An 18339-nucleotide genomic window follows, 5' to 3' on the forward strand; every position below is an offset into this window, starting at 1 on the left:
AGCTACCAGTTTGCTTGGATTAGCTTGATTGGAAATTTGGATTGATAATTCAAGAGTGTACATTGCAATCTTGTTAGTCAACAATTTTGGATTAGCTTGATTGGAAATATGGATTGATAATTCAATAGTGTATATTGCAATCTTGTTAGTCAACAATTCTTCAGTTGATTTTTTGGTTCAATCAGCTTCGATTATTATTGATATAATTGTCAGGATGTTTTGCAAATTGTTGTTAAAATGTTTTTAACAGTTTTGGAAAGAGTTTTACAGTTTCTAAGAGTTTCCAAGTGTTTCAAAAATGGCTTTGGAGCATATCTGTTTCAAAGAATTTGATGAATAAAGAGCAAAATCGATGACTGGAAAAAGTGTAATGCGAGTTACCGTAATGTGAGTTACCAGACTTTTTCCCCCTCCATACCACATCTGAAGTTGTTTCATATTTTCTACTGCTGATATATAAACATCAGTAGGGTAGATATCTTGTGCATGTATGCAATTGAAGAAATCATTCTTTGTTTGAGCACGGTGCCATTTTGTACCGGTGTCAATTTTTCAGGTGTCCTTTTTCCGTAATGCGAGTTACCGATATTTGGAAGCGCACCATTCATTAAGGCGAACAGAATTATAATTCTTGATAATTTCATACTGTAGCTATGAATGTTGGGTATAACACCACAGAAAATTGAGGAGTTACACTAACCCATATTCAAGCCACAGCACTTGGATTATAAAAAAACAGCAAAAAGTGTTATGCGAGTTACCATGGAATCGCCTGTATACAATCAGGGAAGTAAATAACAAACTAACTGGGTGGGCAATTATTTTGGCCCATAAACTGTTAGCCTACAAATAAAAAAGGTAGATAGTGTTGATCCATGGACACAATATTGTGGAGGGTATAGCTATTGTCTGAGGGGCAAACAATAGTTTCTTCTTACCCCTGCCCCCCCCCCACACCATCTTCCCCAATCACTTCCCCTCTCAAACAAGCTATCTGCCCTAGTTGCAGGCCTAAGGAAATATTCTTTGAAATGCTAATGCGATAAAAGTATATACTAAAACACATACACACACAAGAAGAGACATTGTAGCTCTGCCAAGTTTTCATTTGTTATTTAGTGCACAAAACTTTTATTGACCATAATGGGGAACAATACTCACAACTCAACAACACACAGTCAGTGTAATATGTACACGCTCACAGGACATTGCATTGTAGTTTATGACATATAATACACGGTTTCATCAAGATGCTATACAAACATGACATTACTATGTAATGACTTAAATATCCAAAAGATACCACACAATCAATGAGCTTACACAGCAGGCTGGATATAAAGCATTTTAATTACTACTTTGTACCATGATTTGTTACTATTTAATGTCCCCACCCCACCCCCCCCCCGCCCCATTTCCATTTAAAATATATTGCTTGAACACTTGCATTCCATTGCAAAATTACTACGAAACCACTAAATCCATCTGGTTTATTATTCTGTTTGTTTTGTGTTATTATATATGTTTTTTATCGATTGATAATGTTACAAAATTCAGGGGGTTTTTTTCCTGCTTCTTTTTGAACAATTGACACATTAGTTGCTTTCGTTTTTTTCTATAATGAAATAGTGAAAAATAACTAAATTCTTCCAAAATATTGGTTCGATAGTGAAGATGCGAACACCCTGCTCAGATGCTGCATGCAAAATCGATTTCAATAGAGCAAGTTTACTACATAAAACCTTGTTGTTCACTGTAGCAATCGTGTCTATATAATACTCCTCATATTCACAAATGGGAAGAAATAACTAAATGTGACCAAAACTAGAACACTATAAAATAGCAAAATGTTACAGCCAAAGAATGTCTCATATAAACACAATAAATAATAAATACCAGCCATGAAGTTACAAAGCATTTTAGGAGTTAATATGCTAAGTTTGTGCAAAAGGGGCAAAAATCATGAGGTTTATCAACATCACATCAAATAATGTAAAAACATGGAAAATGTAGTTTAGTAGAAACCAATTATAAATTGGAACCACATAGCTGCATTTAACCATTAAAAAGCTTCAATAACCACAGTAAATATTTCAATACAAAACAAGAATTTACAAACAAGATCTGTTAAAGGGTTGAGAGTAAAAGAGAAATAGAAAATACCACCATAACACATGATGAATATTCATAATATTAGCAGGTGTGGGCAACTGTTGTCTTAGTTTGTAAAGAAATATCAACGAGGAAAAATTATGGTTGTATAAATGAAATGAATACAGATGATTGAAATTTTCCAGATCCTTTTGCATGAAGTAGTTGTTTTGCCATGTTTTCTTTTGAAAAAATTACTAAGTTACACAGCCTTATTGAAGTACTAAAAAGGACCAAAGGGAGAAAACTATTATTGTGTAACAGTAACACTAGACTTGGCTGATGCACCCTGGAAAATTACCTTGAATTGTTCCCCCCCCCCCCCCCAAAAGAACAAAAAATTCTAAAATGCTTCAAATATTTTCATCCGTAATGTTACTTTTTGTCAAAACCTAAAAAATGACAATTTATTTCAGAGACCGAAAGAATGAAAGGAAACCCAATTTTCCCAATTTTTGTGGGTAAAGTTGAGAAAAGAGTTGTAATGTAGGGTACCCTGGTTTTACCTGAATGGCTGTGATATTAAACTGAGTTAAATATGAACATAAAATACAGAGTTTGCTTTAGCAATTAATATACATACAGTAAGAAGGATATTGTAATCAAGGCTAGGCTAACTTTCACTGCATTTGTCTACTAGCAAAATTTAACAATGTATGATAAAAGGAAAAAAGTGAGTTAATGCAAATTTTTTAAAACATCACTATAGGTTTGTGTACCACTTTACATGTATATATAGCATACACACATACATCTGATAGGCAAGAGATTGCAATCTATGGAAAGTATAAAGAAGAATATAAGCATTGACAACAAGAAATACAGAAGGGCATGATATTGGAAAATCTAGAAAAGTGAAAAAAAATTTGAAGTAAGATATTTTTGTATGGTAGACTGAGAAGGTACATACTACACTGTAAGCAGTCAGTTTAATCACCAAAGTACTGTTCTTGTTGATTGCCTATGAGATGGCATTAGACATGGTTATATGGAGAGTATTGCAGTACTTAACAAACATATATATGTAATTATATACTTTCAGCCTCCATCTGTTTCACCCTGGAGTTCCTAGACTATACATTTATCGATCTAAAGCTACATAGTCTATGGCAGATACTGTGAGTTCACATAGTCCTAGTGTCTTATTTGCTCTCTTTTTTTTCTTTGTTTTTCCTCTCTTAAATATCTTGCATTATGATGGGTTATTGTTAAATGTAAAGCTAATTGCACTTTTCAACAGAAATACAATTTTGGCAACTTTTACTTCACTGTGAGCATATCAGTAGAAAAGCCAAACATATCAACCTATTAAAGTTGATAAGAAACGTTGTGGTAAATAGAGAATATAAATTGTTTACTCTTGATTCTGAAGTTCATGCAACACTTATACACTACTAACTTTTATAGATCAATAAAGATATAATTGGACTATTAAAGTGATACTGATGTTCTTGGACATCTCTATTGTTGTTCTTTCAGAACTATTTATCCCATACCTTGCTTTCTAACAGGTTTTTAATTCGTACTCTGATTTATAGTGAACAGCCCTTAAATTTGCCTCCTAAAATTGTCATTACCCTCCCTATTCCTTATTTTCTCTTTTTATCACTACAAATGCTTTAAAAAATAGCTGGTTTGCTTTTCACCATGCAGCTACAAATACTTCGATATTGGTGCTGTTTACTGACTAAATACCGGTAGAAAGAAGGAAAAAAAAGGTGCTAGCATCTTGAGTAAATCATGGCCATACCTGTGAAATTCTTAACCTGATTTACTGAAATAGCTTTATTACTGATCTCCTTTTTTGAGCTGTTAACAATGTAAACAATGTCTACATGACCTAGTTAATCAATAATCATTAGCTTCGTTCATTTCTTTCAACAATTAACTTCTGCTCCCAAATATTATATGCAAACAGGCTTGTCTTAATACTTCTACAATGAAAGTATCCAGATGTTTGCTTCGAAAGCCAACGTACTTTTTCAACCCTTTGCCACAGGCATAGAAAAGGAAGGAAATAGTTTCTTTGAAAAGCACATTTAACAACATCAAAAGCTAATATCAACATCCCTCTCATGGTCATAATCAGTGTTCTTATGTTATAACTTATAACAGTGTACTATTTAAAATAGTCTTGAAATATTATTTCAAAGTCATCAGTGTTATGGTGCTTAATACAATCAGTACCATGTTATAATCAAACCCTCATAGGTTCATTTATGCTCATGACAATTTGACTTTGACTATTAAGTTTTCAACATTCAATCTTAGAAATGAAGGGAGAGTTGAAAAACTCGATATATTACTAATAAGTTAAATCTAATCCTTTTGGGAATAATAACTTGGGAAAATTGCTGAAAATTTTTCATCAAAGAAAGCAGGTGCTGTTTGAAGTATTCAATCTAAATAGATTAACACAAGAATGTGATTCAGCTATCAAAAAATCTGTCCAATATTTCTAAATCAAAGAAAAAGTTACAAAGAAAGAATTGCTACTATATCTATCCATGTTAGCAAATTGTCAACAATGGAGCATTGGCATAAAAAACATATACAAAAATTTATTTCAAACTTGGGAGTGTAAATAAAAGAGCACATCTATTGATTGCAAGTAAAACAGTACTTTAAACATAACAAAATCTTTAGGGAATGATACATTTTGTACCAACTCTCTTTACAAATAATGTGATTTGAACAAAAGAACGGAAGATCAACCACCGGTAATTAAGTGATTGCAATGTTTCGTATAGACACTCATGAAGCGAGTAAGTCACTGAAAGATGTAACCTAATAATTGGTAAATCGTAAAACTTACAGGTTTAGGATATTGACAAGTGACAAGCTTACGTGTCTGATCCCAACCTCAGCACTCTTGCTCTACCATACCTGGAGTGAACTGGTAACCTTTTTAACACTGTACCCTCTTCAGGACCTGTTTCCAGAGGTCAATGACCCCTCCTTATTTTACCATCCAAAGTACTTAGAAGTGTATTTTCATTCAGAGCTCGTCTGTTTGAATCTATGTGATTTGGTTATTGAGAGTGCGGAGGTTGTGAGAAGACAGGAAAGCGAGTAAAGCAAATTCAGTATTACCAATTCAAGACAACAACAACTTTGCCTACATACACAAGTAAGCTAACAAGTGGTACAAAACATTGAATATCAAAGTAAGGATTTGATTTTTATACAGAAAAGAAACACAAAATTTTGAGATGTTCAACTTTCCTTGCCATACAACTTCATGTAGGGGAGAAATTAAATATTCTGTTATGATATGCTTGGCTCAAATGACCTACGACCTCATGACAACTGGTGAATAGCTGCATGGAGATATCTGTTGCTTGTACTGAGCTAATAGGGGCAAAACATGTAATATGCAGATTTTAATCTCTATCATTACTTAGAAGACACTGTTTATGTTGTGGATCATACTTAACAGTCATGTCCAGATGCAAAATGATTCAGCCCCAACATCTTTCTACATTTCTCCTTAAGATTCTTTTAAAAATAGAGGGAACTATTTTGAAATGACAATGGCGGTTTACAAACATTTAATTAATGCACAAAGAGTAAATGAAACAAAAGTTTTCTGTAGTTATTTCAGACTCAGCAAGTTGCTCTTGGAAAGAAGAAAAATAGTATTAAAAACAGCAACAAAGAAATTAAAATACATATTTGCACCAAGGTACTGTGATATAACGTGAAAAGCATGCATGGGTGGTTAGTACTATACATGTTTGGACGACATCACTGGAATGAGACAGTAAAACACATAGGAAGGCAGTGATGTTTAATTCATATAGTTGTCAATTTGCAACTGAATATAAATATATATTACATACATAATAATAATAATAATAAAGATAATACTTACATGATTCGATAGATTTAACCAATATGCATATATGAAACAGCTATTACACAAATGAAACTTCCTGTGCGATATTTAAATAATATTAAAGGCAGCTACATATTTAGCACTAGAGAAGGTCACATCAATCTATAGATAGTCAAACTGCAGCGTTAAAAGGCATTATTCATCTCTTCAGTTCATCTTCACGGAAACCAACAATAGCTGCTTATCACCTTCAAGACCCTGCCATCAGGTGATCAGGTGCATGACAATAAAAATCCACAATGTACAATTTCAAGTAGAACTCTCTCTTATATGGTTACACCATATGCCCAGTAAAAACTTAATCTTGGTAAGGATGGGTCGGAGGCCTTGAAAACTGTACTTTGGCAAGAAACAGATATTTTTTGTCAGGGTATGTCGGGACAACTTTCAGCAATATGATTATATGACCCTGCCCTATATCGGGAGTCTCATTTTTGTTTCCTAGGTATGCTGGGTAGGTGACCCTGACTCCTCCCTCCTCTTCCACCCTCTATAGCTACAGGCCTCCATCTACTATAACAAGACCTTGTTAGCTAAAGGGAACTTGAATTATCAGACATTTATCAGCTCACCTTCATTTATCAGCTAAGATTACTTCTAATTCAAACAAATTAGACATCAAGGAGACAGTGCCTTCACTAATCACAGCCTATGAGCAGCTTGTCCTCATTTTGCCTAGTGCATGGCTTTCTCTTTGCAAAGTTGACATGCAGATACACTAACACTTTTGTAGCCATCCTTATGCAGTTTGTAATTACTCGCTGGAGGGTCGGTATCAAACCTCCTCCTTCCCGAGATCTTTCGTGGGCAGTTGGTTCAGCACGGAATCAAACGTCCTCCTTCCCGAGATCTTTCGTGGGCATTTGTTTCAGTCTGGTAGCGACGTCTGGATCGTCGGACATATAACTGGTCGACGACTGCTGCTTGTACAGCTTCATCGATTCTTTAATGATCTCTAACACACCTTTGAAGAGCATGATCACATTTTTGGTGAAGAATGTGGAAATGTCCCTGTTGTGGGTGAACCAGAAATGGAGACGAATGGAGAAGAGAGGGAAATTAACCAACAGCAGATACAGGAGAGATTGAATGATCAGCATGATCCGGTAGAGTTTGTGTTTTGGGGTCGGCGTCTGTATGCAACGGAGAACCAGGAGGGGAAACGTCGGAAGAATGATGCAGATGCAAGAAAATGCACGAACGATCCTGTCCAGCCTTGGGGTGATCAAAATACCCGATGCACGGATGAACAAAAAGTCTAGGAGCATAAGGGCATCTAAAACGTCCAGACATGCAGAGAAGGCGACTTTCTCCATGGTCAGTTTGTAATAGACTCCTTTAAGTTCCTTGTGATGACAGTAAGCCAACAACAAGAAGACCACACCGGCCATGGACAGGGTCAACTTCAGACCGGTCGAAGAGAAGAGCTGCGGTCTCATGGGTAGATCCTCGGCGAAGAAGAAGAACATGTGATTTATCTTCAGGCAGAGGAGAGCTGCGTAGAGCACCCATGACAGATACGCGAAACGCACCTCGCTTAACGCCACCAACAACTTCCTCGGTAGTTTCCTAAGGCAGGTTTTCAAGCACATGGGCATAGCGAGGGAGCATATCCACCAGAGAGTTACAAACATGTCCAAAAGAACCCATATGACTGGAGATATGGTTCCTTTCGCATCTAAATTAAAAAAGAAAGTGTCCAGTAAGACCTGTTGAGCCACCAGAACTCCGATACATAGTACCTTTGCAACCACTTCCACCAACGTCTCGCAACAGTTTCCGCCGAGCGGCATTCTCGGACTGATTGATCTCTGCAAACTCTGCACCGTTCTCAGGGATGACCTGAAAGTATCACTCATCTATTGCCCAAGTGATCATTAACTCTGAAAAGACAAAGACAAAAAAATAGTTATACAGGTCTTTCAAAAGACAATTCGAACCCAAAATGTACTCTGAATTAGTTTCCGACTGAACTGGGCATAAGTTGTAAACGTGACTTCAGCTTCATAGCTAAGATCACATGAACCCATTCAGGAAAAAGAATAACCATTAGAATCTTTGTAAACGAATGAGGCGAGAGACACACCAACTTAGTAGTGACACAACCATTCCTACAGCAATTACCTTCTTTGCATGCAAATACAAAACTGAAGACCTTGAAGAATTCATACTTAATTACCATGACAACACAAAGACGTTGAGTTAGATTGTTTACTTACTGTCTTATTTCTGTTATAGCTGGGCAGTCTATTTCCTCAACTGATCAGGTATCCTATGTTGGTGATAATGTCCAGACAGACCATACTATATTAATACTATACTGAACGGTACTGTACTATACTATGCTATACTGTACTATATTTACTATGCTATAGTTAATCAACCTTGTTATCACATACAGAGCAAACAAAGTATGGCATATATCTTCTGAAACTAAACCTACAAACAAAACCACTATTATTTCCGTCCTGATTGCTTTGTTATGCTTGATATCTTTTTATGACAGATGCCCGGCACTATTATTTCGTTTCTGATGAAACAGTAAACAGAAAGAAACAGTAAACTACAGTAAACTACCTGTACTGTCTCCGTACACTACCCCTTTGGACTAAATCTCAATTACTTTGAGTGTCCAACACCTGCCCAAAGATCAAGTCATTAGGAGGATGTTCACATTAAACACAAACCAAACAATGAAAATGAAGCTATCACCCTGTATTCTTTCTTCTTGCACATTTCTGGCATTACTTTGTGTTTAAAAGTACATGGCAAAGTTACTGTCGATTAGCTGTTTGTGCTCCTTTGAGTACTGTTTTGGGCAGGATTGGAATTTCTGACTGTCAGCCCTCCCCCCCTCCCTCCCTTATGAACAATCTCTACAGATGAGAGGTAATAAAATGAACAGTACTATCTGCTCCAATGTTAAATACAACAGATATCATGTTTGAATATATACCTATTAAATTTATTCATTCACAGACACATTTAGTGGAAAATAACACCACTGCCACTGTAAAGATTTATTGCATGACAAAAAAAGTAATTTCATTATATTTTTGCCTATTATGATGTTTTAGTTTACATAATTTATAGCTTTCATTGTCTTTTCTAGAAAATTAATATCATTGTTATTTGCTTTAAGTTTCTTTTGTTTGTAAAGCACTTAGAGCTTGCTTTTGGAATAAGTGCTATATAAATGTAATAATAATAATATGATAATAATTAAAATAATAACAATAATAATAATAATAATAATAATAGTAATAATAATAATAATTTACTAATAATAGTAATAATAATAACATATTCTGTAAACCTTGGCAGCCCCGAGCCTCCTCTGGATCCAACAGACCATTTAAATGTACTCCATGGAGGATCCTCTTGAACACAAGCACAACACTTATTAAAAAACACACACACAAGTATTGAAACTGGCATACTTGGGATACCCATTACCCTGTACTGTAAACAAGCATAATGAGTCTAGCAGACAGTGTACAAAACCATGCCCTGAAAATTACCGCGGTTGTTTACAATTAGCAATGGAAAATGGATACGATGTATGTGTTTGACATGCATACAGTGTATTCCTCTACCTGCCTGTCTCGTCTGACATTTGCTTTTAAAATCAGTCTTGGCTAGCATAATTATATTGAGGTCCTGAGTTGAAAAACATCTCTGAGTAAATTACATGTCATAGCTATATATACAGGTATGCCTGGTTTAATCAAATGTTTTGACATGTTGACTAACTATGAGAAAGTGTCATGTGGAGGATATGTAAAGTCCAGTCCTGTAAAATATGAATGAAACCACCAACAAAACTGATCGACCAGTCGGAACAATTTTTAAAATACCCGTATTTTTTGGGTCACGTGTCAGAGAACTTGTATGACAGTGTGAACAGTATGTATATCCTGTTTCTATTTCATGTTTGAAACTTTGACCCTTTTATGAGAGGACAGTTACAGAGTGGTATCAGGCTGCATTAGAAAATTGTCCCACTGGCCGCATTGATCACTGTAAATGACAGATATTACATGTCTGGACAAATGCAACTTATGTTCCATGTTTTATAAAATCCTTGTTATGCCATAGACATTAGATTAGAACATTAAAAAGAGAACAAAACAGTATTTAATGTAGCAACAAAATTCATTTTATTTTAAACAGCACACATGACAGACGTGCAACATATAATACATGTTTAGAGTTTAATTTCCATAAACAGACTCTAAATGCCAAAATTATTTGACTTTGCTAGTTGGAAAGTTGTACATTATTTGCCTATTACCTGTCTATGTCCATACAGGCTAACTAAAATCAAATGTACAAAATGCCCATCAGTATTGGCCCCAAAATTTCAGAATGCTACTAAAAGAAGGGACGTTTTGTAAAGTACCTTCCTAAGTATATACATGATACACCTTGTTCAAATAACTTGCAATAAAACTGGCAATAAAATGGGTGACCATTATCAGACTTTTTAGCTTTTTTGGGAGTAATGATGATGACCTTAAATTTGCCTATTGTTAAGCAAAACAAAAGCACAAAGACAATCGGTATGATGGAATTTGAGATTCTGTGCAATTTCACCAATATTGATAGTTCGAATACCCAGTCAACCTTTAATGCTTCAACTGTTACAAACTGGCTGGAATCTTAGAGAAATACTTGTCCTAGGACACCTATAAATAACATTGTCCTAATCACTAATAGGCATTAGAAATCATGAAAACAGCTGTAAATCCATCAAAGATTGATTAAACAGCTAGCTCACCATGCACATTGATGATGTACAGGGAGTAACTGTGTAATTTTCTGTTATATTTTCCCTTTTTCTCACAATCTTCGTTTCAATTATACTGAACACAGGTTTGTGCCTTTGTGGCCTATTGCAAAGTTTTGAAATATTGTATTTTCTTCTTTGAAAAGAGAAACATCACAATATTCAAATGGTATATGTGGACTTGTTATCAGGGATAAACTTATTAAGGGCTAATGTAAGAAATGTTGACAAGCGCAACACTCCACATCATATTTAGTGGGTAATCCAGATTTATCAAAACTTTAAATGTATGTTTCTTGGCAATGACAAAGAGCTTTTCAAAAAAATGTCAACAGATTTTGAATGAGATTATAACACACAACAAATGTGATGAATATGGGACAAATTGGCTAGTTGTCCATAGTACTTCTAGTAGTAACAACAATAATAGGGAACCATTTTAATCTCTGTTCTGTTTAACCTGGTAGACAACCCACATCCCACTCGCATGCCCAACTCGGGGGGGGGGGGTCAGGGGTATAGCCCCCACCTCGTATTAATAGTGGGGGAAATGGTTCAGTCAGGGTTTTTCTACATTCAACCTGTCGCAGAATTAGATCACAGCTAGCCTACAGGTATACAACCCCCCCCCCCCCATTAAACCTCACACAAAGCTTAAATGTATTAATTACCACAACCTTGCATTTAGAACTAATCATAGACCTCATATCAAGCTATGCCTCAGAATGCACCATTGCATGGGAGTTGACCTCAATGACCCCAGGGTCTTACACCCCTCTATCATAAAACCCATCATACACCACCGGCCGTTCCGCACCTTTGAAACGCACTTGTGCACGCCACTGCCGCAAACTGCAATTCGTGCATTGTGAATATGTATGCAGAAAACAGCCAATCTGTCAGTCTAGAAAGCTGCAGTCTAAACATCTTGCTTTCCACAGTGTGTTCATTGGCTGACAGGCTCCTCTGAAATGCCAATGAATCACATTTGCAAATTGGGCAAACGAAAATAACTGAATAAATGTACTTATTCAATACTTAGGTTAAAACTGCACTGGATTAAACTGAATGATATGTATGTACAGCCTTAGTACAGCAATGACTGCCACATATTAGTATCATAGAATGATCATGTTGAAAAGATTATAAACAAAGCAGAAAATAAATATAAAATTATAGTAGCAAAACTTGCATACATATTCCTTCCATGAATTCCTGATATTAGGTGATCAATTTGTATCAACTCTGCCCTGATAGCCATACTGTCTTTGGCATATAATACTGTAGAGCTTAATAAATATTTCCAGGCTGTGGTTTATGGATTAAATATATCATACTGTACTACAACAACGGAATAAGGAAAGAAAGAAGACTGATGTTGACAATTATACAATACAAACCTCACTTAAACAAACGGTATTGTAGAGCTCTACACACTTAAAAAGCTTGATCTGTCCTACCATATCCATACCTCCATCAAGTGAAATATGAACTAGGAATTTTATAGTTTACATTCTTCAGTTCTTTCTACTAGTTCAGCTAAGACAACTTTGTAGTTTCCTTCAGCGTTGCCTATTCTTACCATGACTTATTCCCCATCCCCCTCCCCGCCTAGCCTTCCTCCTGATCACCAATTTACCATTCCTCTCCTCACACACCCATTTTCTCCTTATTTTCACAGGCCTGTATCCTGTTGTTTCTGTTGACCATCTGCATCAGCATTGTCTTCAACCATTTGTCCATTCTCTTCTTCATCTACGTCTTCCTTTCCCTGCTCCTTTGAAGCCTTGTTCTGCATATACCACTGTACTAACTCTCTCACGATATCGATGGCACCCTTGAACAACATGATGACATTCTTGGTGAAGAATGTTGAAATGTCAATCTCATGAGTGATCCAGAGGTGAAGTCTTATGGAGAAGAGGGGCACGTTGACGAAGATGAAATAGAGAGCGGTCTGGGTGATCAGAGACAGACTGTACCACTTCCTGCTGGGGTTTTCTCGTTGCAGGATACGAAGGAGGAAGAGAGGGAACATCGGGAGCAGGATGCAGATGCAGGAGAAGGCTCGAACGGTCCTGTCCAACGTGTAAGGGACTTCGAAACCGACGTCGTTTACAAACAGGATGTTGAGCAACGACAGACAGTCCAGGATATCCAGACATGCGGATATGGAGATTTTTTCCATGATCAATTTGTAATCCTCCTGCCTTATATCTCTGTGATGACAATAAACTAACAACAGAAAGGCAATTCCAGCCATGGAGATGATCAATTTGAGACTGGTCGAAGAATAGAGGCTTGCATTGGCTTCGAGACTTTCAGAAAAGTAGAAGAACATGTGATTCACTTTAAAGCAGAGAACAACGGCGTAGACAATCCAGGAAAGATAAGCGTACCGCATTTCGTTGACCAGTAGCTTGAACCGGTTCTCTTCTGCAGAGGAGACAGCCTTGATGCACTTTGGGATCATCAACGACGTGATCCACCAGATTATCACAACGGCATCGAATACAATCCACATGTATGGTGATGTCCCCGAGTAGTCCAACTTGAAGAAGTAAGAATCTAGGGCTATAGCTTGTCCCAATACAACCAATATGCACAACAGTTTGGTCATACCTGCTAAAATTCTCTCAAAGGTTTCCATTTTTATATCAGAGTTTCTTTTTCAGCTGGATAGTTGACAGTAAAAACAACTACAACTGGATGTATACATGTAAATACTGTATCACACTACAGCCTTTCACTGCAGTTTGAAAGTTACCAGCACCAATCATTCAAGGACAATGCATGCATTGAACGGATAGAGAATGCAGGTTGGTAGTCAGATAAGGAGCAGCTCAACAGGTGACAACAATTCTGTACGAGAGAAACAAAATGAAAGCAAACCTTTCCACCATATCTATGACAGCCATTGAAATAGAAAGATAACTGCAGTGCACTAAAAGTCTAGAACTATATATGGTAAACAAACAAAATGAGTCATGCATGGAATTTTGACAAGATGAAGGAGAATGACACCACAATGAAGTTTAACTACAAGTATAACTGATCTAGCATGGCTGCTGGCTTTAGGAAGTTTGCAAGGTACCAGAGGATGCACACACATGTACACACGCACACACACACACATAAAATTACGGGAAAGGTGTACATGCAATTAACGTCCTGTGCTATAGGATCCACTTCCATGTGTTTACTGCTGCAGACCAACCCAGGTTGACAATTGTTTCCTGGTTTCTTTTTATCAATTCATATATGGGGTCAGTCAATATTTAATGTCATTCAAGTACATGTTGCTATGCTTCCAAAACATTCAGCCTCTCCAAGGTGCATACTGACCCTATGTCGTGTAAAGATTCAGTATACACTACAATATACAGTACAGTAGCATGATTGGGACTCTAGAACACTTTCTCCATCTTCATGGAAGTCTTTTCTTTTTAACTGACCAAAACAAATCCATTGAATTGGCTAATATTACGACCTGCTATACATGTGCAGAATATAATTGGCTTAAAGACTCCGACCATATGTCCTGATAACAGTCCGAATAAAGATCTGCTTATTGGCCCCAATTAAAGCACGCTATAGCTAGGAGAGTTTTGTGATTACGAAGTGGACCTGCCACGGTTGTTAAATGACCTCGGGCTCTACAATTAGCCTGCATAGCTTCTTAACACCATGAGGCTTTTTGTACAAACACTGTGTAGAAATATGTTTATTTCTACAGTTTAGTTAATCATACAGAGTTCACACAAAGACTCACATAAAAGAAAAAATATGTGGCAGGCATTGCAGCCCAATTGGTAAAAAGAGGTCAGTTTACGACCAAGACAGGTCGATTTTGTAATCTCAAGAAACTTTTCCATGATAGTGTGCTATAGTTGGTGTCTATACAGCAGACCTTTCAGCTTCATATGCTAATTAATATTCAAATGATATATTTGTAATCTGTAAGCAGACTGCCAGGCAAATTTGTTTCAGTAAAATAAACTCTCCATGCTGTGTGTTGGTCCACTCGTTAAATAACACTTGATATCACTAGTAATCACTGATCAATAAATCATATCATCGTACCACTTCATTTTTAATAAAGTGACTTCATTTAGAACTTAGTGTTCCCAGTCAATATCACTGTGTGAGCTCTTTAAAATCAAAATATGTTGCCTGACTATATCCCTGGACTATAGATGAACTTGTGAGCATTTCTCTTCATATGATTCTGTGTGTGAAATTTGCCAAAATGTCAATCTGGTGTTACTACAGCACTGTACCCACCATCCCTCGTGCAAAAATAAAAAAATAAGAACAATTAGTCAGCACTACAGTTAATTGGACCAACATGTGAGGATTCTTCTTCATGGTATATAATTTCTTTTTATGATCTGAGACAGTGAAATGTATGCATATATGTAACATGATACAGTGAGTTGTTTGATGAAAGTTGGAACAAACATCATATATTGGCCTACAAATTACAAATGCGAAAGCACTTTGTTCTTCACATTGAACTGAGATGGTAGAAAGTACAGGTTTTACTGCACTGTATCGATATATCTAGAATGTGTTTATTTAATATGGAACATGATATACATACTGTAGCAGGCTGTTTGATCAAAGCATCATAAATTGGCCTAGTACAAATTACCAACATGCGAAGACTTTTCCTTCATATATATTACTGTGTATATGATCTGAGGTCCATTAGAAAGCACTCACAGATTTACTGCAGTACTGTACTTAATATACATCATATATACATACATATATATATCACAGTGTATGCATATTAAGCAAAATCATACAGTTGGCTGCTCAATATCAAAGCAGAGCAAAGTGCAAAATTTGCACCTGTAGTGCAGATGATGTACAGTTGAGAAGTTGTAGTCAAACAACAACAATGTTGTTTATCATGGGATCTGACTTTTAAAGCCAATATCATGTCTGCAGCAAAATATTGATACCCTAAAAGGCAACAAACTCAATCACTGGATTCATGACATGCTCTTACACAGAAATTATGACAAATACTAATTGTTCATTTGATTTATAATAAGAAGATTGCACTGTAAATGTCATGTGATTTTGTTGTATTTAAATACAGTAAGTGTACACTAAATTTTCTTTTTCAAATTGCTTGTTCTTTCTGTTTTCCTTCAATGCGTTTGGCTAGCAACTTTCTAATCAGTATTTAATTTTCTGATGAAGAAGTGACTTGATGATCATATTAACACTTCACTCAAATGTCTATCCTGCAGTTGTTTGAACTTATTCAAATCGAAGTACTTCATCTTTTCATGTGAATTCATCAAACCAGACTAACATGAAACAAACTAACTTTGTAACAGTCACATGAATGTGTAAAAAGCAAAATATTTCAAATTTCAAGTAACCCAACTGCACCAAAACATTATTAATGCTTACATTGTGTACATTTATCCAAAACATACTGTAGTACTTCAACTTTTCATGTGACTTGATCAAACATGATGCAACATGAAACAAAACACATTTTGTTACAGTCACATGCATATTGTATTCAATGGAACTTTCTTTCAACTTTTCAAATAACCACTATTCAGTTACATCAAATCATATGTATGCTACATTTGTTTGAATTTACTCAAAGCAAAGAAATATTACTTTAAAAGTGACTTGATAAAATCAGACCGACATCAAGCCTACTATGTACTACTACTAGTTAGAAACTATGAATTAAACCAAGCCAAAACAATACAACTTAAGCACAAAATACATCAAGTTGTATTTAGTGCTTACTACAAATTATTGTTCAATCTATATTTTTAGTGAAAATGACTGTCTTTACTCATAAAACTAGTCAAATAAATTTTGACAGTTAACATTATATCACTTAACATAACAAGGTAATATATGTAATAGGAGTTGTGCCAATGATTTGCAAAACTCAGGATTTCAGTATCCTTTGAGAGTTGACACTTTGTCAGAATAAGGTAGAATGCAAGGAAGTTACGAGGAAATTTAATTTAATTAAACATCACACATGCCATATGTTTGAAAGCAAAGGCAAGTTTACGGGCCCCACACACTGCATAATTATTAAGAACAATATAACACTGTGCATGTCGAAGTCAAAGATGTGTACTCCTTTCTTAAAAGCATCAATGCTTTTAGAAATATTGATTAACCTCTAGAGCTATAAAAATGTAAAATGACTGTAAGAGCAAACACAAACGGAAGAGTATGTTCAGCCCAATTGAAATGATGTCACATACTTTGCTGTTACCTAAAATAATTTATAACATTAAAAATTTGGTGAAAACTTATGACATTTTATGAATCTTTCGGGTAACATCAGAAAAACTGATATCACCAATTCCAATGAAAAGTCATGATTTCCTCCTTAAACATGGTATGCTGATATTACATTCACGTAGCAATGCAAAAATGTACTGTGTCTTCATGTCTCAATCAACATTGCCACCAGAACCCTCCTCACATAGTAATCACCATTAAGTTCACATAACTTTTTTCCCAGTTTTCATTCTTCACACATTAGTACATGACTAAAGTCGAATATACACAATGATTACAAATGGCATTAAACATAAGTAACATAGGTACATACTCAAAAGTAAAGGTTTTAAAGGTAACAGGAGATTAAACTGTTTGCCACATTGTAACTGTTTAGTTTCTTGGTTTCAAATTATCTCCAGGGTTTATGTTTGCATGTTTTATGAAAGATTAAGACCTAGCCTAATGTTAGTAAGTTACTGTTAGGCATATCCTATTTGGAATTGACTTCTTTGGGGCCTCTGATCACGCACCGTAGACCATACTACTTAGGAATAACCTATGCGTAGGCAACACTTCTTCCCTTTATTCCATTTTTAAATTTAATACAATAAGCTTAGATTACAAAGGGCTAGAGTTTGTTACCAAGCATAAGCTTAGGCCTGTCGTTAGGATACGACAAGCATATTATATTTGGTAGGCTATTGTACACTGTGCTGGGCACAAGACTTAGTCAGAGACAGCTGTCACTGAAACTTTCACCAAATATATAGCAGTTGAGAACATATTTAGAGATGAAAATGTTGGAGATCACTTTCTTCTCTATCATTACTTACCACACCGTGCCTGAAATTGTATTTTAGCTTGTTTACCACCCAGAAATGCAGAGAGATGTTAACCACACCCACGGTGATTGTTATTTCTGCATGACAAATATTTAATGGGGAAATCCCACAGATAATTTCACGTACAACGTACATGCGATTGCGTACAATATATACGCACAATAACCTGTTCTTCCATGAGAAAGATAAGAATAAAAGTAGCAAGTTTATTCAAAATATGCTCGCGTAAATATTTGATTACCTGTTGGATTTTAACAGTTTCTCATTTCTCCAATAAATACCTTAACAGTTCAAATACTTTAGTAACAATCGAATCACAAAATTTACACGACATCTGATAAGACCTATTTCACATCCGACCGAGGCTGAGTTCGTTA

At 35.8% G+C, this 18339-nt stretch overlaps 2 protein-coding genes across 3 annotated transcripts; both read right to left on the minus strand.

The window, feature by feature from the left end:
• Positions 1–1101: 1101 nt before the first annotated feature.
• LOC139960948 (uncharacterized) lies at positions 1102–18339 on the minus strand. Of its 2 annotated transcripts, none has more exons than XM_071959669.1 (2): positions 18204–18339; positions 1102–7932 (listed from the first exon to the last, which is right to left on the minus strand). In XM_071959669.1, exon 2 carries the CDS (start codon positions 7906–7908, stop codon positions 6877–6879), a length of 1032 nt encoding a protein of 343 aa, XP_071815770.1. In that variant the 5' UTR covers positions 7909–7932; positions 18204–18339; the 3' UTR covers positions 1102–6876. The 2 variants fall into 2 exon arrangements, with proteins under 2 accessions (XP_071815770.1, XP_071815771.1); XM_071959670.1 differs by lacking the exon at positions 18204–18339 and adding an exon at positions 8269–8873.
• Positions 12514–13488, minus strand: LOC139961352 (uncharacterized). Its single transcript, XM_071960495.1, has one exon. It carries the CDS (start codon positions 13486–13488, stop codon positions 12514–12516), a length of 975 nt encoding a protein of 324 aa, XP_071816596.1.

Source organism: Apostichopus japonicus, chromosome 20, assembly GCF_037975245.1.
Source record: "Apostichopus japonicus isolate 1M-3 chromosome 20, ASM3797524v1, whole genome shotgun sequence".
In the NCBI taxonomy this organism is placed as follows: Eukaryota; Metazoa; Echinodermata; class Holothuroidea; order Aspidochirotida; family Stichopodidae; genus Apostichopus; species Apostichopus japonicus.

Bases quoted from the DNA above. Each gene is read 5' to 3' on its own strand.
- LOC139961352 (XM_071960495.1), bottom strand. From the start codon at position 13,488: ATGGAAACCTTTGAGAGAATTTTAGCAGGTATGACCAAACTGTTGTGC.
- LOC139960948 (XM_071959669.1), bottom strand. From the start codon at position 7,908: ATGAGTGATACTTTCAGGTCATCCCTGAGAACGGTGCAGAGTTTGCAG.